At 37.9% G+C, this 20975-nt stretch overlaps 1 protein-coding gene across 1 annotated transcript; it reads left to right on the top strand.

Moving 5' to 3' along the window:
* The first annotated feature begins 1217 nt into the window (after nt 1–1217).
* On the top strand, nt 1218–8696 carry abhd15a (abhydrolase domain containing 15a). Its single transcript, XM_082180551.1, has 3 exons — nt 1218–2261; nt 5319–5671; nt 6448–8696. Exons 1-3 carry the CDS (start codon nt 1761–1763, stop codon nt 7001–7003), a joined length of 1410 nt encoding a protein of 469 aa, XP_082036677.1. The 5' UTR covers nt 1218–1760; the 3' UTR covers nt 7004–8696.
* Nucleotides 8697–20975: the final 12279 nt, after the last annotated feature.

Raw genomic sequence — 20975 nt, 5'->3', positions numbered from 1 at the left:
TAAGTCTTAATGTCAAAGAAACAAAGCTTAATGTCACATGGCCCCTGTAAATCTTGATGCTTGGTTTGCAGCACTAAATATAAAACATGCTGCATTAATGGACCATTTCAGTGTCTATTATGAAGGCATTAAGAATACACTGAGAACAATAGCTCAAGTGGTGCCAGCAGTCTCTGACTAGGCAACACACCCAGCTGGAGTTGTGCCCCCCAATCATTCAGCCATAATGCAGTTACAAAAACTGAACTCTCTGCTACTAAGAGTCAGACCTTTAAATGCATTAAAGGGTCACATAAAGCTAAAATGCTTGAATAGAAGGTGCTTCTGTGGATATCAAATGCATTTGAGCAGTTGACTACTTTCAATTTGTGTAGCCTTTTTATCTCTCTAAAACTAGCGCAAACAACTGCATTTTCATCTTAGCAAAACTGTAAGCAATGGTTGTAACAAAATTCAAATATCTGTATTCTTCTGCGTACTGATAACTTGTGTGCAGTTTATGATTTTCATGATAACGCAGTGAATCAGATACGTTTTTAAAAGTGCACTCTGTATGTTTTTGTTAATTAGTCATTAATTTGACCCATTTTCACTAACTGGCTAAGCTGTGACCTGGCTGTGACCGTAAAATGTTTGCTTTCAGCATTTGATGTCACAGCATTTTGTCCTTGATTTGTGAAGTGGTTTGTTTTGTCACTCCGTGTTGTGACTGTGTGCATATTGTGTTTGATATATTGTTAAATTAGCTTGTTTTGTTAAAATGTGTATGCTCTGTAAAACATTTTAACACTGGTTAAAAGTGCTAAAAAATAAAATAAACATTATATTAGTAATAGTAGCCTAATTAAATTATGTGAAACGGCTGATCATGTGATGTCAAGCGACACCCATGAGGCAACCCAATCCATGCAGAGTAAAACGACTTTAGAAGACCTTATCAATTTCGTTTTCAATTAATTTAAGAGTTAATATTTTAGTTTTAATAGTTTAATTTTGATATTTATGTTTAAAAAGCGCTTCTTTTTTTAAATGTGTAAAACTTTAAACTACCCTAGAAGAGTTGGATTTGTTTAAAAGCTAATGATCCAGGCATTTAGGATTTTGGGACAATATGTCATGAAACATGGTTAAAAGAAGTAAGTCATTTATTACAGCATCAGCCTAAAAGTATCTTGCAGATGAATAACATCTTCTGGAGAGGGCGTTCCTTCTCTATAACAGGGATGATTCACGGATTCGAGCCAGTGTGTGATGCGCCTCTGCACAGAAAACTATCTGACAATCATTCATTACAATAGCTGTTGTTCCGTGGCACACCACTGAAATGAGGACAAAAAATGCCAGAAGACGCGCTGCACGAGTCTGACAGGCGGATGCAGGGGAAGAGTTGACTGCGAAAGTGGATCTATTGCATAATCCGACGGAGCACAAAGAGAGGAGGCAGCGAGGGAGCTTCGTTTTGAACTATGGCGGCAACAAATCTCATGATTCTGACATAAATTTTGATAACGAGAAAACGTGCCACCTTTGAGAACAGCGGCGAATTGTTGGGTATGAGGACAAAAAACACCCTGCATCAAAACTTTCAAGTTTAAATTCTTGCTACCACCAGAGGTTGCATTCATTTTTAGGCTACCTGTGCAGTGTGCTCTCAATTAACACTAAACTGACTAGCTTATGTGATTTGATAGGTTGTTTTAAGCCAACATCGGAAGCTTTTCGAGGTATAGGCTATTTGTGCAGCCTCAAAAGCCGTTCAAATGCTGGAATGGATTGGTGCTGCTTGTTTTATGATTTTAATGGCCATACTCTGGCCAGTGGTGAAGTGTTTTGGAGCGGAGAGTCACTCCACGCTGCTGCTTCCACGGCGCGAGAGCAAAAGATCCGCGGAGAGATGCGACTCGAAACTCGAGGGACAAGGTGAATCAGCCACAGTCGCTTTGATATGCAAGCCCTCTGCGCTGGCAAACTACCTTCTCAAACATTGCATGACTTTTTGCAAGTCGTTATCGATACCTAAATGGAACTGGCGAATGAGTTCGTCTTTACAAACTGTCTACGGTGCTCTGTGGCCGTTTGACTGTCCCGTGCATTTCATCCGAGATCATTTGCAGTTGAGTGATGATGGACTGGTGGCGTTAGACTGGGCTGTTGTTGGTGCAGCACATCACAAGAGGCGCAGGACTTCCAGTAATTCCACAAGTCCCGTTCTGCTTATCATTCCCAACTCCTATGGGAAAATCACCAGGAATGTGTTAAAGGTAGGCTACTTGCCTTTTTGGATCATTTTATATTATTTTATATTGAAAACAGACTAACAATTTCTGAGAATATCGCAAAACACAAATGTGTGTGTATATATATATATATATATATATATATATATATATATATATATATATATATATAGGGTGTGTGTGTGTGTGTGTGTGTGTGTGTGTTCTCTGACCCATTGTTATTGAACCAATTATGATCTTTCACCTTTGACCTTTCAGTGTGCTATGCAGCTGAGTGAATACCTAAATCGAATATGGCTGAAGGGTATTCTATGTTTTTGCCATTATAATGAGGCTAAAGACCCACTGGATGCAATTTTCACCTAAAACACTATGTAGCAAAAAAAAAATGTTGGCAGCAGGTTCCTAAACACTTTTAAAGATCTTTGCTGTTGTGACGTTTTTGTTGTGCAAAATTGTTTATAACAAGTTGCTATATAAAGACTACCGGATGTCTGGTAAATGGTAAACTCGCGTTCTTGTTGTAGTCCTTATTTAGCAACCATGTTTTGGGAAAGCTACTTGAATGGGGAAAGACTGAAAAGTGGTTTTATAAATTGTGCTTATAAACACACACACACATTTTTTTCAGGCTTTTCCAGGCAGCTAACGTGCATTTGATGCTAAACAATATGAAACCATTATCATCCGCATATTGTCCAGGATAAATGCATTCTGTGGGGTCATATTTAACAAACAGGACAGGTGAAACTGATACAGAAAGAGTTAATAAATGTACTTTGAGTGAGGCTACATTATGCACTGTCTGAATTTGAAATGATAAAAGAGGCAAGGAGCAAATTAGTCTTGAGAATACAGTATGAAACTGGGGTACAGTAAGGTGACGTGAATACTCTGACTGTTTTGCATTAAAGTGAAGATGCTGCATGACTTTTTCATTATTTATGGCAATTATAGCATGCATGATAGAGCTTCTCTCTGACTCTTTGTAGCAGTTTCAGAAGTGAGTCATTCCTCCTCAGCCAATTTTGAGCTCACTCCATGTTCCAGACCTAAAGCTCCAGGCAACTTAAAAGTAACCTCATTAGATTTCACACTCCATCGTGGATGATTCCGGGAGAAATGTACTCTGTGTTCACCGGAACTTTGTTAGCTGTGCATTGTGAATATAATCAATGTGTTAGCAGGCTCTTCTACTTCTCCTTTTTGTGTAGGGCATGACTGAGAGCAGTCATGGTGAAGATATCTTTGTAGAGAGATAAGAGCCATATAAAAGTCAAATAGCTGCATTCTTAAAAATAATGGTTCTTTATTGGCGTCAATGGTCCCATGAAGAACCTTTAACATCCATTGAAACTTTCCTCTAGAAAGGATATTTATATTTATATTTCCTCTAAAAGGTTCTTTATAGTGGAAAAGGGTTCTTTATATTTTTTAAATGTTTTTTACACTAAGAAAAAAAAAAAAGGTTCTCACTAAAACATTCTTAAGGAACCAAAAATGGTTCTTGGGATCGTGGGATACTTTGCTCAATCACTTTGTGTGTGTGTGTGTGTGTGTGTGTGTGTGTGTGTGTGTGTGTGTGTGTGTGTGTGTGTGTGTGTGTGTGTGTGTGTGTGTGTGAAAACTGAATTTTTGACACTCGGCCATGATTAGACTGACTGTACAGTAACCGCATTTAAATTTGCACAGACCCAGCTTCTTTTTTTTTTTCTTTTTTTTTACAGAACTATAAAGTAATGCATATGGTTCCCTTTTAGTTTTATAGGTATTGCAGTGTCTGTTTCATGGTTATATGTAAGTCTATATGTTAAAATAGAAACATTTGAAGGGTTTGGTTGGGGTTGAATTCTAGTCCACCCCGTGTGTTTTCGTGTGATTCAGAGGAATGTTACATACACTGTGATCATTGCACACTAGGCGAGAGACGGGATCAAGTTTGCACATCGCAAAGCAGTGTGTTTCCTGGCTGTTCAGGGTATTGACGCAAGTAAGGGACATGAAAATACTGTGGTGTACTTGGGCAGATCCTGTTCCTATTAAGTCATATTCATTTGCATCTTGGCCCGATACGTAATTTGCAATCATAATTAGAATAGAAGAATAGAATTGCTGTTGCTTGTTTTTGGTCTTTTTGCAATTTTGCTCACAGTAAGAGAAGGCGAGATGACAAGAAGTAATAGGGAAAAAGAGGAATGGCATGGAGATGTTTAAGTCCAAATTTGTCTCAAATTTGTGAAAAACACCAGCACCCTTGCTCTTGGCTTGATTTGAATCCTTAATTTTTAGGTACAGTATGCACAACATATTGTTATCATTTTTTTTAAAGGTGGGGTGTTTAATTGTGCATGTTCAATTGCTTTATTTTTTACATTTAAATAATTTTTGCCATCATTTATGCTCACTTAGTTTTAAAAACAATTAATAACACAGTTAATTCTAATCTTCCACAAAATTAATATAAAGTTTTCATACTGTACATTAAAATGTTGTGATGCTTAAATTCAACTAAGGATTTCAAAAGATTGATTACATTTTTTTGTGTTTTAATTTATTTTTATTAAATATGATCTAGAATTTTGTTTGTGGGTGGGTGGGGGATGGGGTATTTAGAGCTCAAGCTAAATATATTTACCTTTATCTCACTCTTATATAAAAATATGAAAATATTTTACACTCTGATGGATTGTTTGTTTATAAGGATTCTTCGGACTTGTGAAACTTGAGGTATTTGGCGTCATTGTTCCTGGTCCTTCCATCGAGTAACAGAATTTAACACAACCCTGATGTTAAAACAATTCAGCAACCGGGTAGCAACGACCATATTATAGTAGTATGCTCATATACTGTATATTGTATAACATTTATAACTGTATATTTTATAACAGATAGTTTATGGCAACGCTCTGTTTCAAAATGAAGTGAAAAGTGTATAGTTTAGAATATTTATTTTTACTTTAACCCAATACTACTTATTACAGGTGTGGACAAGGCTCAAGCAAAACATCTTTGTTTATATGCAGAAGTATGACCCCTGTGTGCTGTATCTGGCCTGTGACCGTCTCTGTTTTTTCTCCTCAGCTCTGTGAGGCAGCTTTGAGTCACGGCTACCTTCCTGTGATCTTCAACCGTCGGAGTCAGAACGGGACACCGCTCTGTACCGTCAAGCTGCAGCAGTTCGGCGACCCGACCGACCTGCGGGAAGCGGTGCGCTACATTCGGTACCGGCAGCCGGCGGGCCAGATCTACGCCGTGAGTGAGAGCACTGGTTCAGGGCTCCTCCTGTCCTACTTGGGCGAGTGCGGCTCCTCCAGCTATGTGACGGCTGCGGCCTGCCTGTCTCCGGTTTTCCGCTGCCAGAGCTGGTTTGAGAGCGGCCCGACCAGGCCGTTCAACTGGGCACTCCTGCTTTACCAAAAAATCTGCCTCAGCAGGTAGGGTTGCTCCTCTGTTTCCACAAAATATCTCAGTTTACATTCAAGACTATTTAGAATTGAGCTTATCTTTAAGGATGGTGAAACATTTTAGAAGATTTTTATTAAATTTGATTTGATTTATACTTTATTAATCCTGAAGGAAATTCAAGGCATCGGTGGTTTAGACAACAAAAATACACAATACACACACTATCAAATATACCCAAAAATCCTATTTTCAAAATGTCACGTCGCCTGCAATTTTTCACTGCAATATTTTTGTTTAAGAAAAAAAATTAACATCCTTTTTGGCTCACAAAATCTTTCGTATGAATTATGATTAAAAAAAACAAGAACAGTTTAAAAGTGGGATAAAGAAATGTATGAAAAAGAGAAAATAAGAATACATATAAATATATAAAAAAAGGAAGTAAAGGAAAACTTAATTAAAAAAGTAATCTTTGAATATTAGTCTTTATATCTTTTGGCAGTTTAATGATAAAAAGACCAATTCCATTTTCTTTTTGGAGCGTTGAATGGCAGTATATAAATGAAAGCTTATTTAAATTAAAGTTGTGTGGTCTTTTTCAAAGGGATTAATCACTAAGGTATTTCTAAAATAAATCAGCTCAGGGTGATCCAAATTAAAATACAATGCTGTTGCCATAATAACGACTGGTGATGCGTATCCAGTGCTATTGATTTCTGTGATCTGTCTAAATAGGTTGCCTGCTCGAATCGATGATGATAACAAAACTCTTCCTTTGCTGCTCTTTATTATGATTAAACTGCAGGTATAAAACTGTGCTCGGGGAGCTTGTCCACACGGACAACTTATTCTCCAGCTGCTCTTTGAAGGCGATGGAGGAGGCTCTGTTCTGCCATTCTGGCTCCAAAGGGGCGATGGCGGAGGGAGCAGGTAGCTGGGAGGCGTACTGGGAGCGGAACGACCCTCTGAGGGACATAGATGAAGTAGCCATTCCTGTGCTGTGTGTGTGCAGCCAGGACGACCCCATCCGAGGGGATGACCAGGCCACACTACCCTTAGAGCTTTTTGAGAGCAATCCACATTTCTTCCTGCTTTTGACTGCCCACGGAGGCCACTGCGGCTTCTCCACATCAGACGAGGGCCCGATCGTCTGGAGCCACCAGGCCTTACTGGAGTTCTTTCGCGCCACCACCGATTTCTTCGCCGCGGAGGAGCGTGCCAAGCTGGCGGCCCGGCGGAGGGGTGTGAGCGGGGCTGGCAAGACTTTCCGCCATCGCAGCGTCAGCACATGCAAAAGACTGCCTGTCTGCTCACATAACATTCACGCCATTTACAACTGGCAGAGGTCCTACACCAGATGATGATGTGCTCAGAGGGTCCCCTGCTTTGTTTGGGATTTGGGAAAGACTGAAAAAGCAAAGAACACTGCCAGAAAAAGATAGATTAGAACCATTTGTCTGACTTGCTGTTCATCACAGCCAAGAAAACCAGCAGTCGAGTCAAAATATCTCATTTACATTCAGGACTATTTAGAATTGGACTATCATTGTCAACAGATGAACAATCTTTGAGAGTGTTGAAACATTAGATTTTTGTCTAGAAAATTGCTAAAAAATATTTTAACATCCTTATAACAAGGTATTTTTTTTGTTTTAGATAAGACTTAGTTAGATATCCTGAAATAAATTTCTTATTCCATTTTGGCTCATTAAATTTGGAAGGATTAATGGTTAAAAAAAAGTTTGCCAAACTAAAGAAAATGACAAATTAAAATAACAGAAAATAAACTTAATTCAAGATATTTTCTCTGAAAACAAGCTATAATATCCATTTATCTAGGATGTTTATATGATAATCTCAATATCATTAAAAAATATACTATTATTATTAATTTATTTAATATATTATTTATTATTATTATTATTATTATTAATATATATTTTTTGAATGACAGTATATATAAATAAGCCTTGAAGTTGTGTTTCTCTTTTTCAAAGGGACTGGTCCAAATGATTTTTCTGTACCTCATGAATGTTTCAGTACTTCATTACGAAATTTAGAGAATATTAAAACCATCTTGGTGACCTCTCCCTGACGTCAGTAATGTTTTGCATTAGCACATTCTGTGCACACAATAATGAAAAGTGACAGTCTGCCGTTAGAGAAGCCTGTGGAATCGGAGTAAAATGTCAGTCGGCACTGCTGGGGTTTCTTATCACGTCATTCTGAGGTTTCAGGGAAAGCTGACAAGGGTGGAGCTAGCTTTGCAGATTTTCACAACTCCAACACTGGAGTTTTTTTGTTGTTTTTTTCACTGTTTTTGTTTTCTGCCTTTTCTGTCTCCATTTAAAAAATGTGTAATGTCTATGGTGTCAAACCTCTTGTTTAAATTATCTGTGAACATGGGAGCTTTCATTAAAGGGTTTCAGCTAAACACGTTTATGTATGCGAATCAGGTTTTTGTTAGTAAACAGTACGTCAGAATTAGGATTATGCAACACACTGCATGGAACAGAAATGGGATTTAATTTACTCCCACAGCTGTTCCTGAGAGCAGACTCAGAAAAGTGAATGCCAAACTGAAGCATTTGTTTGCATTTAGTGCATTTAGTTACAAAGCTCTACGCTATCTGATCCTAGAATCACACAGTTCATTGGATGCATGATCAGGCTTTTACTGGGCAGCCCCAAATATAACTTCAGCCTGGAGCCTGAGCTTAGAGAGAGGAGGTATGATAAGAAGAGACAGTCTCTGCAGACTCCAGCTCTGACAGGCAGCACTACGGCAGTTTAAAATGGCTTTACTCTTCATAATTAACCTATATACAGTCGAACCAAAAATTATTCACTTGCACAAACTATAGTGTCCTGCACCCACTACTGAAAATGATATCTGGTGTCTGAATAATTTTTAGTTTGACTGTATCAAATCATGTCAGTTTTTCAGTTAGTATCATCCTGGAAATATTTTAATATGCATTGTTCGTATATGTTCTGTTAATGTGTATTATAGTAATATGACTGTGGATATTTATGGGCATCTACAGTACTGTTCTAAATTTTGGGGTTGGTTAGATTTTTTTCATGCTCACCTAGGCTGCATTTATTTTTTTCTGCAAAAATATGTAATATTGTGAAATATTATTACAATTTAAAATTACTGTTTTCTATTTGAATATATTTTAAAATATAATTTATTCCTGCAAAGCTGAATTTTCAGCATCATTACTCAGTCACATGATCCTTCAGAAATCATTCTAATATGCTGATTTGATGCTCAAGAAAGGCAAGGCAAGGCAAGTTTATTTATATAGCACATTTCATACACAATGGCAATTCAAAGTGCTTTACATAGGAGAAATTAAAATAATTAAAAGAAATAAGAATAATTAAAACAGTTTAGAAAAATAAAATAAAATACAGTACAGTACAAACAGTCGGACGAACAGCGGCACAGTGCTCATTCAGTAAATGCACAGCTAAACAGAAGTGTTTTGAGTCTGGATTTGAATGTGACCACTGTAGGAGCACATCTGATCTCTTCTGGAAGCTGGTTCCAGCTGCGGCTGGCATAATAGCTAAAAGCAGACTCGCCATGTTTAGAGTGAACCCTTGGTATTTCTAGCTGATATGATCCTAATGATCTGAGTGATCTGTTGGGTTTATATTCAGTGAGCATATCTGCAATGTATTGAGGTCCTAGGCCATTGAATGATTTATATACCAGTAATAATACTTTAAAATCAATCCTAAATCTAACTGGGAGCCAGTGAAAAGACCTGAGGACTGGTGTGATATGTTCATATTTTCTGGTTCTGCTCAGAATCCTGGCGGCAGCGTTCTGTATGAGCTGCAACTGTCTTATGGTCTTTTTGGGAAGGCCAGTGAGGAGTCCATTACAATAATCCACCCTGCTGGTGATGAAAGCATGCACAAGTTTCTCTAAGTCTTGTCTGGAAACAAAGCATCTAATTCTTGCAATATTTTTCAGATGATAGTATGCTGATTTAGTTATTGCTTTGACATGACTACTGAAACTAAGGTCTGACTCTAGTGTCACACCAAGATTCCTGACTTGATGTTTAGTTGTTTGACCCCTAGAGTGAAGGTATGCGTTCACCTTGAGAACTTCATCTTTGTTTCCAAACGCGATAACTTCATTTTTGTCTTTGTTTAATTGAAGAAAGTTTTGACACATCCAACTGTTGACTTCGTCAATGCATTGGCACAGGGAGTCAATGGGGCTGTAATCGTTAGGCGATAGGGCTAAGTACAGCTGTGTGTCGTCTGCATAGCTGTGGTAAGCAATTTGGTTATTTCTCATTATTTGGCTCATTGGGACCATATACAGGTTGAACAGGAGTGGCGCAAGAATTCAGCCTTGAGGGACTCCGCATGTCATGGATGTCCACTCAGACTTATGGTCTCCTATACTCACATAATAACCTCTCCCATCTAACTTTGACCTGAACCATTTTAGGACTATCCCAGAAAGCCCCACCCATTTTTCCAGCCTGTCAAGAAGTATGTTATGATCGACAGTGTCAAATGCAGCTCTGAGGTCGAGTAGTACCAGCACTGATCATTTTCCTGAATCAGTATTTAAGCGAATATTGTTTATTATCTTTATGAGCGCTGTCTCTGTGCGAAACATTTCTTATTATAGTCAACTTTGCCATGGTTTGAAACTGTAAACTCTATTTTGCTACATACAATAGCAAGATTGTTGTTTACTAAAGTGATAGTCAAAATCTGCTGCTTTATTTAATGCATTGATTGATAAATTCAAGAATCCTTACAGAACTGCCTTATGGGGCCATCTAGTGGATAATAGTTGAGAACAGGTCTGTAACCAGGACTGCATTTCCATTAGTGGTCCACCATCAATATGGGTGTTTATTGGCAGGTTCTTAAACTACTACAACAGGGCCTTTTTTTCAATCCTGAATATTTGTGACTTTTTATGGAGCTCACTTTATACATAGGCACGTTATGCTAGAACAGAAAAGGACCCTACAATGTCAGAATATAAAATGTATAAAAAAATGTACTTCGTACCTTAAGCTACTAATATATTCCTTTAAGATATTAACATGCACACTGAGTGTATTTTATGCACTTAGTAATGTGGGTAGCTGAAACCTGTTAGATGGGAGTGTCCAAATACTTTTGGCCATGTAGTGTTTGTCACAGTGTTATTTTAGTTTTATCTATTTATTTGATGTATATTTAGATACTATTATAGTATCTATTCTGAATGATTTAAATGTTTATATTTTTCGTTTTTAATTTGTTTATGCGCTTTTGTCGTTTCAATTTTATTTCGATTTTTTTTTTCTATTTTACTTTAGTTTTAGTAATTTAGAACTTAAAACTTATTTCAGTTAGTTGCCAAGACAATCCAAATTTTCATTTGTTTTTTTAAGTCTACATTTTTCATTAATTTATTTCTGATTTATTTCATTTAACGAAAACAGTTTTTAATAGTTTTAGTTTTAATTAACAATAACCACTGGCATGTCAATAAATTAGCTAGCAGTCTCATATCAAATTTAGATAGAGCCACATTAATCAACACATCAGTTGTAATGATCTCAAAGTGATATGTGAATTTGAGTGAATATTTATCCATTATCCATTATTAATATGCATTAAGGCTTAATCTAACAACAAATTTTTTTTGTGCCTTTGGTAATGTCTATAGATCTTCATGTTCTATATCTATGCATACTCATGCACAAGTGTTTTCCAGCAGCAGATGGCAGTATGGGAAACAGCCTGAGACTATGGAAAAGCAGCGCAGCCATGAGTGACAGTTACCATGACGCAGAGCTCTCTCATTTTGGCTCGGAAAGCGAGTTTATATTTAGCACCTGTTTTTAAGCTGAAACATGACACATGTAGCCTAAATAAATTCCGCTTTGAATTTAATACAATCAATGCCTTTGTTCTGCTGTGCATAAAAGGATAGGGTTTCACCAAATGGGAATGTCATAGTTCAGAAAAGTTCTCCAACAGCATTACAGGGGTGAATTAGCAGCGCGGTCGGGATGCACATCATTAGTGGGTCATCAGTGGGATATATTGACCCGCCATTGGCAGATGTAAGAAAGGCCACTTCCCGCACACCATGTTCCGCATGAATGAAATGCATTGAATACCTTACGTTTTTGGATAGATTTTTTCCCAATGAGCTTCAAACTGAAGTTTGAACTACTGTAAACACCGCATAATTCTGGTTGATGTTTTGTGTGTTTTGTTGATGTAATCTGGACTCTGGATGTGCAACACCTGTGTTATTTGACTTGACCTTTGTCGCTGCTACCCAGGTGTGACCATTTCCCAACCCAAGCAGCAAATATTTGTAGAAGCATTTGGCAAATTCTTTGCATGTGCATAACACAGATGTACTAGGTGGGTTGATATCTCTCTCTCTCTCTCTCTCTCTCTCTCTCTCTCTCTCTCTCTCTCTCTCTCTCTCTCTCTCTCTCTCTCTCTCTCTTTCTCTTTCTCTCTTCCCATACCTAAATCTGCTTTAATCACTCTGAATAGCTGTGACTCGGAGAAGAGCAGGTTAACGCCTGTCCCCTGGGCAGAGACATGAGGAGGACTGATGGCAGATGGAGTAACGTGAGGTGACAGGTTGCCTAGCTTGTCTGAAGAGGGCCAGATCAGGACCTTGCATTCTTCCAACTTTGATTTCACCGCGGTTGAATCGCATTCTTTGCAATCTTTACGGCTGGTTGAGAAGGAAGGAGAAGCTGGCCACGTTTACCAGTGGTATTGCCCTCTCTGGTGGAGACTTGCATCAGGTTTTTTTTTTTTTTCCATTGTGCAACTTCACGTCTGTGTAGCATGATCTGTGGGCACTTAACTGCTGACTGCCATCAGATATACCAGGCACAGGCCAAAAGAGCAGGGACATTAGTTTCCACTGTTACAGTCAGGGGTTGTTGCAATGAGGAGGGATTAAATAAGTAAAACAACAGATTTAAATGCATTACGCATGGTTATTTAATGCATTTCGCATATCAGGCAATCAAACAAAATTTCAACCCTTTTTCATCTTATTTACGCGGCTTTCCTCGATTCTGACGGAGCATTCGCTAACTCGCCCTCTAGTTCAATGATTCTCAACCAGTGGGCTGGGGGCCACTAGGGGGCCTCAACAAATTTCCAAGGGGGCCTCAAGATAACTTAAAATATTTTTGTTGATAAAAAAGTTGAGAGGCACTGCTCTAATTTCATTCAAACAAGACGCCATCTAGTGTCTCAGTTGATTGTATTAAAAAAAAAGCTTAAAGCACTTCAGTATTAAATGTGCTATATTAAATTTTTGGACTGTAGTAAAGCATAAAAATACCATAATATGTTTGCAGATATTTAGTAAACATACAAAGTTCACATACTGTACTTGTTTCTCTGAAAAACAATGCTGTTACAGCCAGTTATTCTGCTTTGAAATGTAGCCTACTGTATGTTCCAGGTCAGAATGTCTGTTGTTGTTTTGGTCTGTGTGATCCCGCCCACTGTCAAATTATCCAATAATATTTCGACACCCCGGGTTGCCAGTATTTAGCTTTAAGACAATAAAAGTAAAATTATAAAATAATTTAAAGCTGTTTTGTTGGCCGTCTAGCGGTTATTAAAGCTGAATGGTCTTGCGGAAGAACATTATTTTGGTTGCGCTTCGGCTCCGAAAATGAATATGGTTCTAGGCATCGGTGTAGCTACACATGCGTGGATACGGAACATCTTATCAGCGGATCAACAAATAAATAACTTTTGTGTTTTGAATGATCCATGGTAATTTTTTTCTCCTTCGTTAGGACAAAAAAACATTTATCTTTATACTAACCCCCACAGCCGGAACGCATGGCGTATGTATGCAGTTTCCCGCAAAATACATCCCAACAACTCTAAAATATGTCATTATCATAACTTTTATGATAGGCTATATGAATAAAACAAAGCCATTATTTGATGATGGATTCTTTTGCACTCAATTATGTTTTTTAATAAATCTCCAATCAAAATTGAATGTTTATTTAGCCTATTTATTTGTTTGGTGAGTAGCATTGTAATAAACGGGATAATATTATCCCTGTACATTATCCCTTCTTTATCCTTCAGTGAATGTAAATCATGCTTTTGAATGGAAGATATTGCACCGTGTTAACACACACTGCCAATTATAGTGCTGTCCTCTTTTTAGATGTGGACCTGAAGCACTCGCATGCCTGGCTCCGTAATTAATCTGTCTGATTTATTGGAAACATGCAGGGACTGCACAGCTCCTGGCTCCCGTCCTTGGGATGTCAGCCTCTGGCAGTAGAGGATATGGGGGAGGGTGGCTGGGTACCCTGGGTACATCAGACATCTGTGTCTTCTGTCCGCAGGGCAGCACCTTTCCGCTTCTCTTCCTCATAACAAAGCGGTGAAGTGGGCTGGGGTGGGCCTGGCCCCTCGCTCACATGGACATCGGTGCATTGGTCCTGGAAAAGTACAGCGCTTGTCTCCCAGCTTATTGGATGTTGTGTTTCATTACCTCCACATGAAATAGCCTTGGCCCGAATGTCTCACTGCCCAAATCCTGACTCTTTCATATCTTAGGAAGAATCCGGTTGCACTTTATTTTACAGTCCGGTTCCCCATACATACTATGAACTTATAGTAATTGCAATAACCAGAGGTGAACAAAGTACACAACTTCCTTACTTGAGTAAAAGTACAGAAGTACTCGTTTTTAAAAGTACTTAAGTATCAAAAGTAAAAAGTAAATGTCAATGCATTGTTTTATTATTGTTGCATTGTTGTAATACTTACAGTACCTTATGCCTCTGAATCTATGCCTGCCTACCTACCCTCATATCAATACGACTTTCATATCCAACCACAATACAACGCATCTCATATCAATCCGACGTCGGGTTCTGATGTCAAGCCGACTTTCATTTCCAACCAGAATGCACCCCCTGCAACCAAAAGTTACTACTTTCCACTCAAGGACCTTGACAGAAAAGTATATTTGTATTTCAAATGTAGTGAAGTTAAAGTAAAAAGTTTCTAGGAAAAATAATACTCAAGTAAAGTACATAATACTCAAAAAGTGTATTTAAGTACAGTACTGTTACTGTCCACCTCTGGTAATAACTGGGTAATAACTACCAACCCTGAACCTACCCCTAAACCTAACCTTAACCCATGTAGTAACACTTTATTTTACAGTGGCATTGTTACATGTTACATGTAGTTACTATAGTAATTATACATTTTGCATAATTACATGCAACTAACCCTAAACCAAACCAAACCCTAATCCTAACCCTATAGTAAGTACATATAGTTAATTAATATTACTCAGTACTTAAATGTATAATTACAGTGTAACAACGACACCTTAAAATAAAGTGTAACCTCACCTTAAATTACCCAGTACTTTCTTAGTACACTGTAAGTTCATGTAAGTGCACGTACTGTAAAATAAAGTGCAACCAAGAATCCTTCGGAGAAAAAAAAAGACTGCTTTTGGCACAGAGGTTAGAAGATACCCTTGCACATTTAAAAAAAAAAAAAATTTTTAGCCTGTATATCAGCCTATAATATATGTAGAAAGAAGAGGGAAATATGATGTGAATTACAGAGATGTTTTAAGGCGCCTGAACCTTTAGGAGTTGAAGGCAGAAAATTAGGAGGTGATATGTTATTATTTATCTCTTTAAGTAAATCACCAAAAATATTGTAAAAAATATTTAGTAAAGTTGAAGCTTGAGTATGAGTATGGTAAATTTGGGTTGCTGAGATGTATGGAGGACAAGTGCCACTTAAAAAATAAAATTAGGGAATCAGTTACCTATGCATTCATTTAAATAAATAAATAACTTTTTTGATAGAAAAATAAATAGACATATTGAAAATGTGTGGAACACATGAAATACATTAATAAATCAAATTGACAAATAAATATATAATGAAAAAAAATATATAGCCTAAATTAAATTATTTATTTATGGAAAATATTTAAAATGAATTTATATTATTTAAAATGTTAATAATAAAATGATAGTTTAAAATGTTAATAATAATAATAATAAAAAGTTTAAAATGTTAATAATATAATAATGCATTAAATAATGAATTAACAATTCAATGTGTCTATTTATTTAAAAAGTAATAAAAAATAAATAATTGTATTATTTAAATAAGACATTGATTAGTGATTTTACATTTTAATTGTGGTATTCCTAGGCCCTGTTTACGCCTGGTATTAAGATGCGTTTTGGTCGATCGGATCACAAGTGGAAGACGCTAAATTCAAGTGTGAATGGGGTCTAAAACGTTTTGAGCTTGTCCACTTTTTTACCCCTTCCCGAGGTGGTCGAAAACGCATTTGACTTGACTGCTTTCGTAGTGTAAAAGTGTTCTCTCACCATTCCTGATTTCTAAAACACACTCTCAGCGTTCTTGCGGCTGTCAGAGCAGAGACGAAAGCTAATGCTCTCGGTATGGTTTTCTATTTTCTCCTGTTGTGTTCACTGTTCATATGTAAAATGCATGAGCTTATTTCCTCCATTAGATCGAATTATCTGAAAAAGCATACATTTACATATACATAGACCCTCTCCTTTTGAAAAAATCTGGACAAAAGTTGTTGAAAGTGGCCAAAAGAGACGGATTAAAAGACCAGATGTAAATGGGAATGTGTCTCCCTCGTCTACTTGTGATCCGATCTACCAAAACGCATTAATAGCAGGTGTAAAGAGGGCCTTAGAGATTAACCTCATCAGATAACCAATGGATAACTGTAGCTAAAAGAATATTGACCTTTGACCTACTGTAATTCACACACTACTTACACACAAGCATTAGTGGATCCTTTCATCTACATATAAAAACAGTAATTCCATTCATGTCCATATGAGAGTGAAGTAAGCTTTTCACTTTCGACGAAACAACTGAGCCATTGCTTTCAAAAAAAATTAGTTCCATTCAAACACACACGAGCGATTTTCATTCCTATATTCCCTACAGAATCTTAGCCGGGCCAGATGTGTTCATGTAAAAGCCTGCATTCATCTTTGAGAGGGCCTGGAACCAAATATGTCTCAATGACATTCCTTGAGGTCTATTCTCCAATCCTGACCACAGTGTTACAGATTAAACCAGTCAGTATAATGTGTTTCAACTAACTCACATGACATGACTAAGCAAATATGTCATGCAAGACAAAAATGGAAACACTCACGACAGTTCAAATGAGACCAGCCATGAGAATCCCACACCGTCCAGGAAGAGGTGTATTACACCCACCCTTACAACAGAGGTGCACTGCAGCAGATATCACAGGTTACTGCTATGAAGATTAAAAGGATTGCCCTTGGCTGACGGGGCACATGGATATTCTCAGGTGTCTGTGCTGTTTTCAGGATGAGGGTGTAGCCGCTCCGGGTACAGTGGGGCGGTGCAGTGTCACCGCTTGGCGATGTGGCACTTCCCTCCCAGCCTGCCAGGTTATGTAAATGTGTGGTGCTAAGCGGAGAGCTGTGCTATAGTTGGAACACCGGGCTCTATTTGTGGAAAATCAGCTGGGCGAACTGCTGGATCTGTGTCAGACTGTAAGATTGGCAGGTGTGGTGGGAGGACGGCTGCTTTTTTAGACAGGTGCTTGTGTGTATTATAGGGACAGGCTGAGCTCTTTACCCTTCTGGGAGGGGAAGCCTTACTTGAATATAGACTGACCTCACTCGAGACAACAAAAACAGTGTTGTCAGTTGACACAATCGCTTGTGACGTGTTTCCAAGGTCATCTAGGATCTTAGAGTCTGTCGTAAGTGATGTTTTTTTGCTCACATTAAACAACGAGGATTATTAAGGACAGAATGGTTTTGAAATTCAGAAGGAGAAACATTGTGCACAGCATGACACGGGTGACCTAATGGGCAAAGGCTGCTGGGATGTGAATGTGGGTCACGCACACCCAAATCACTGTCACATGCTTAACTAGCTCATATCGCACCTCCAGCCATCAGGGCCATTACATAACCTGCTGTTGATTCTCGAAAACACTAATTACCAGCACTGCAGTGATGCAACAACTCCAAGGGTCCAAGTTATAAAATGATCATAGCTCTTTCAGCAGACTCTAATCTCTAAGTGTGTTGCTGTGCATTCATATATTGTATATCTTTATTCAGGATAGATTAATCACTGTACTCGGTAGACTAGTGATGCAATGGCGTGCTTTAACTTCGCCTGGCTTGGCACGTCAAATTCGACTCCTCTCTTGCAAGGCTGCACCCCGGTTTCTACTGCGTGTTGTCAGATTTTGTGTTGGTTACATTCCTTTGTTGTCTGGGTTGTCTTGATTAGTTAACATTAAGCCTGAACATACTCTGATAAAGAAATCAAGGCAAAAGGTTTGGGAGTATATACATTTGCTAACTCAAACTGTTTTCAAATGGAGTTTGGCTGCTTTGAATCTGGTCAAGGAGAGCATGTTACATTGTATGAACAAGGCTAATCATATCTGTAAGTAGGCCTTGGCCTTGCATGTGGAAAGGGAGATAAATTCCTCTCAAACTTTCACTGCCGGACAGGCCTGTTAACATACACAAGACCAGAGTCCACAAAGCATGGTCAATGGAACATAAGTGGGGCAAATACGATAATATTTAATAATATCAGAGACACAGACAACATGTTTAAGGGGTCAAAGGGTGTAAAACACTACACTAACCAGTAACATATATATATATATATATATATATATATATATATATATATATATATATATATATATATATATATATATATATATACCCATATACCCATTATTTTTTTATGTGGTCCAACCTAAGCATAAATGCATTTTAAGTTTTTTTTAAATGTGTACACTCTTATATGTCATCGACCCATTTGTAGGGTTATGTTTATACATCACGAGACATTAGATAATTTCATTATTAGATGTATAATGAAACTACTTTAATTTAAAAAATGCTTTTAGAATTAATCATTTTTAGCAAGCAGTTGTATGAAAATGTGTAATGGAATTAACGCTGCTTACATAATCCTTTTGATTAATGAATCATTTTTATGATGATTTCAGTTTGGTTATCTGCAAACCCTAGAGACTAATACAGTTTGCCCTTTGAATGTGGTGGGTCAACATTCCTCTTGATATTTTCTCTCCCGTGTAGTTCTGACCCTGCGCTGCGCTATAGGTCTTGCTGTGTTTCATGGTAAGGGCGACTGACAGAATCCTGAATAATTCAGTTTAAACTTAATCAGGTCACACTGTTCATTCCTTTAGCCGTGGCTCAATCATAAGCTCACATACCAAAACTACCATTGTAAAATGCATTCATGATTCATCACACCTCCCATCCCGAAGCATTTTCACTCTTACAGTTCCCTGTTGTTAAAGAGGTTTTCTGTAAACATAATTTTACCGTGTAAAACATGATAATGCAAGTTTGCATTTTGTTCTACACAGTGATCTTATTAATGGTCCTGCTTTTCATGCTTGGATGTTAAATGAATAGCATACATATTTCACACTGTAAACTAATATGAGCTTGTTGAATCTCTTCATAATAGATGGTGCAATGTGTGTGTCATACAAATAACTAACTTGAATAGCGCTTTTAATGTCTTTTCATAACATCCTACGGTTTCAGGAACCTGTAAAGTCCAGCCCTACCTACATTAAACAAAGAGGCTGTTCTAGAACCCCTGCCGTCAGCTTGAGAAATATGTACTCTGAAGTTAACAGCACATGATGTAAATATAGCTAGTGCCTTGTCACTGAGGTATTGCCTTTCTGGCTTGTTGCAGCTATCCAGTTTAGAACAACATCCAGGATGTGGCTCAGATCCCCACATATTCACTCATCTGAAATTACAGAGCATTTTCGTATGCATATCCTGCGATTGTTTGAATATTTACGTTGATGTAAAACAAACATAGGATTTATATTTTGCTTAGTGACGCATAACTGTCATCTTTGTGCGGCTCTATCACAAACCATTATTTTTGTTTAGCCAGCGTTCATCATTGTCAGTCATGTACGGTTATGTGACATGATGGCCAATGCTGAGTCATGCTGCGTCTACCATGAGTGTGTAGGTGTGGTCCTTTGAGAAAATGGCCAAAAACGGAATGTTGTGCTCAGCCGTGTCACTTTGAACAACATTCACAGTCCTCCTCGCAGGGAGGGGAACAGCTGCTGAGATTCATGAGTGCGTATTTTACCCTTACCTACTTTTGCATGGTGAGCACTGGCTCTTTAAATTGCTGTTAAGTGTCATCTCGCACGCACTTGCCTGTGCTGAGTCATTGGGTTCAGGCTGGTTTTGTAACCTCCGCCCAGCAGGACTTCTCATTGGCTTGAGTCTTCACTCAGCCGCTTGTGTGGTTGGCTGCCAGGACCACTAATCAGTTCTCTTTTGCAAAAGGCAGCTCTTAAAGTTACAGCGGCTTCACTCTGATTCTTCTGGATGCTGTTTCACAGAAGACAGGGTGGGGTTAGTCAAAAGTTGGGGTACACTGGCAAATAATTTAAAAAGGTTCAAATATAACCAAAAAAATACAGCAAATATTGGATTGTAGTTGATTATACGAGTATTATGGATGGAGAAATGCAAGTTTGATGTGTTAGTGGGAACGGTTTGATCATAGCATTTTACAAGTCAATCACACCAATGGGAAGCCAATTAATGGGTACATTACAGGGTTCATTTTACAGTATACTATTACAACAGTACGGGAAATGATATAAAAGCTACATGTAAAGTCTGAATTATTGTTAAAATGGTCTCATGATCAATGCACAATTAAAACATTTTCATAGGAAAAGTACTGCCACATTCCTATTATTAGATTGAATTTGACAAACTGATATTATATAAAAAAAAAAAATGATGCCTCACTGAGAGAAATAAGATCCTCTTCAAGAGGAGATCATTTACATAAAATGTTCTATCATGGACGTGTATTGCTGTACTCATGCAGGAAGGCACTTGCCTGGGAGTGGGCCGATAGATTCCTGGAATCCATTTAAGCGCTGGATTAATGTCCTAGGAGGGACCGGTTCTGTGCACCAGGTATATTAACACAACATTAACCATAACCATAACATGTTCTCAAACTGTTTGTGTTCACATGGGGACAAACTGAGTGACATTTAATAACTAAATTGAAGAGGTTTGTTTTAAGTCTCTTAACAATGTGATGTGTCTAAGAACATGCCCAGACAGTGGGCCGGACCTCGCATTAGTGTATTTGACTTAATCAGGATCAGACAGAGAAAGTGCCCTCCAGGACTTACACCAG

The sequence above is a fragment of the Leuciscus leuciscus genome (assembly GCF_965113295.1).
Source record: "Leuciscus leuciscus genome assembly, chromosome: 9".
In the NCBI taxonomy this organism is placed as follows: Eukaryota; Metazoa; Chordata; class Actinopteri; order Cypriniformes; family Leuciscidae; genus Leuciscus; species Leuciscus leuciscus.
Note: the sequence above shows the minus strand (reverse complement) of the source record. Positions and strands in the feature narration are given on the sequence as shown.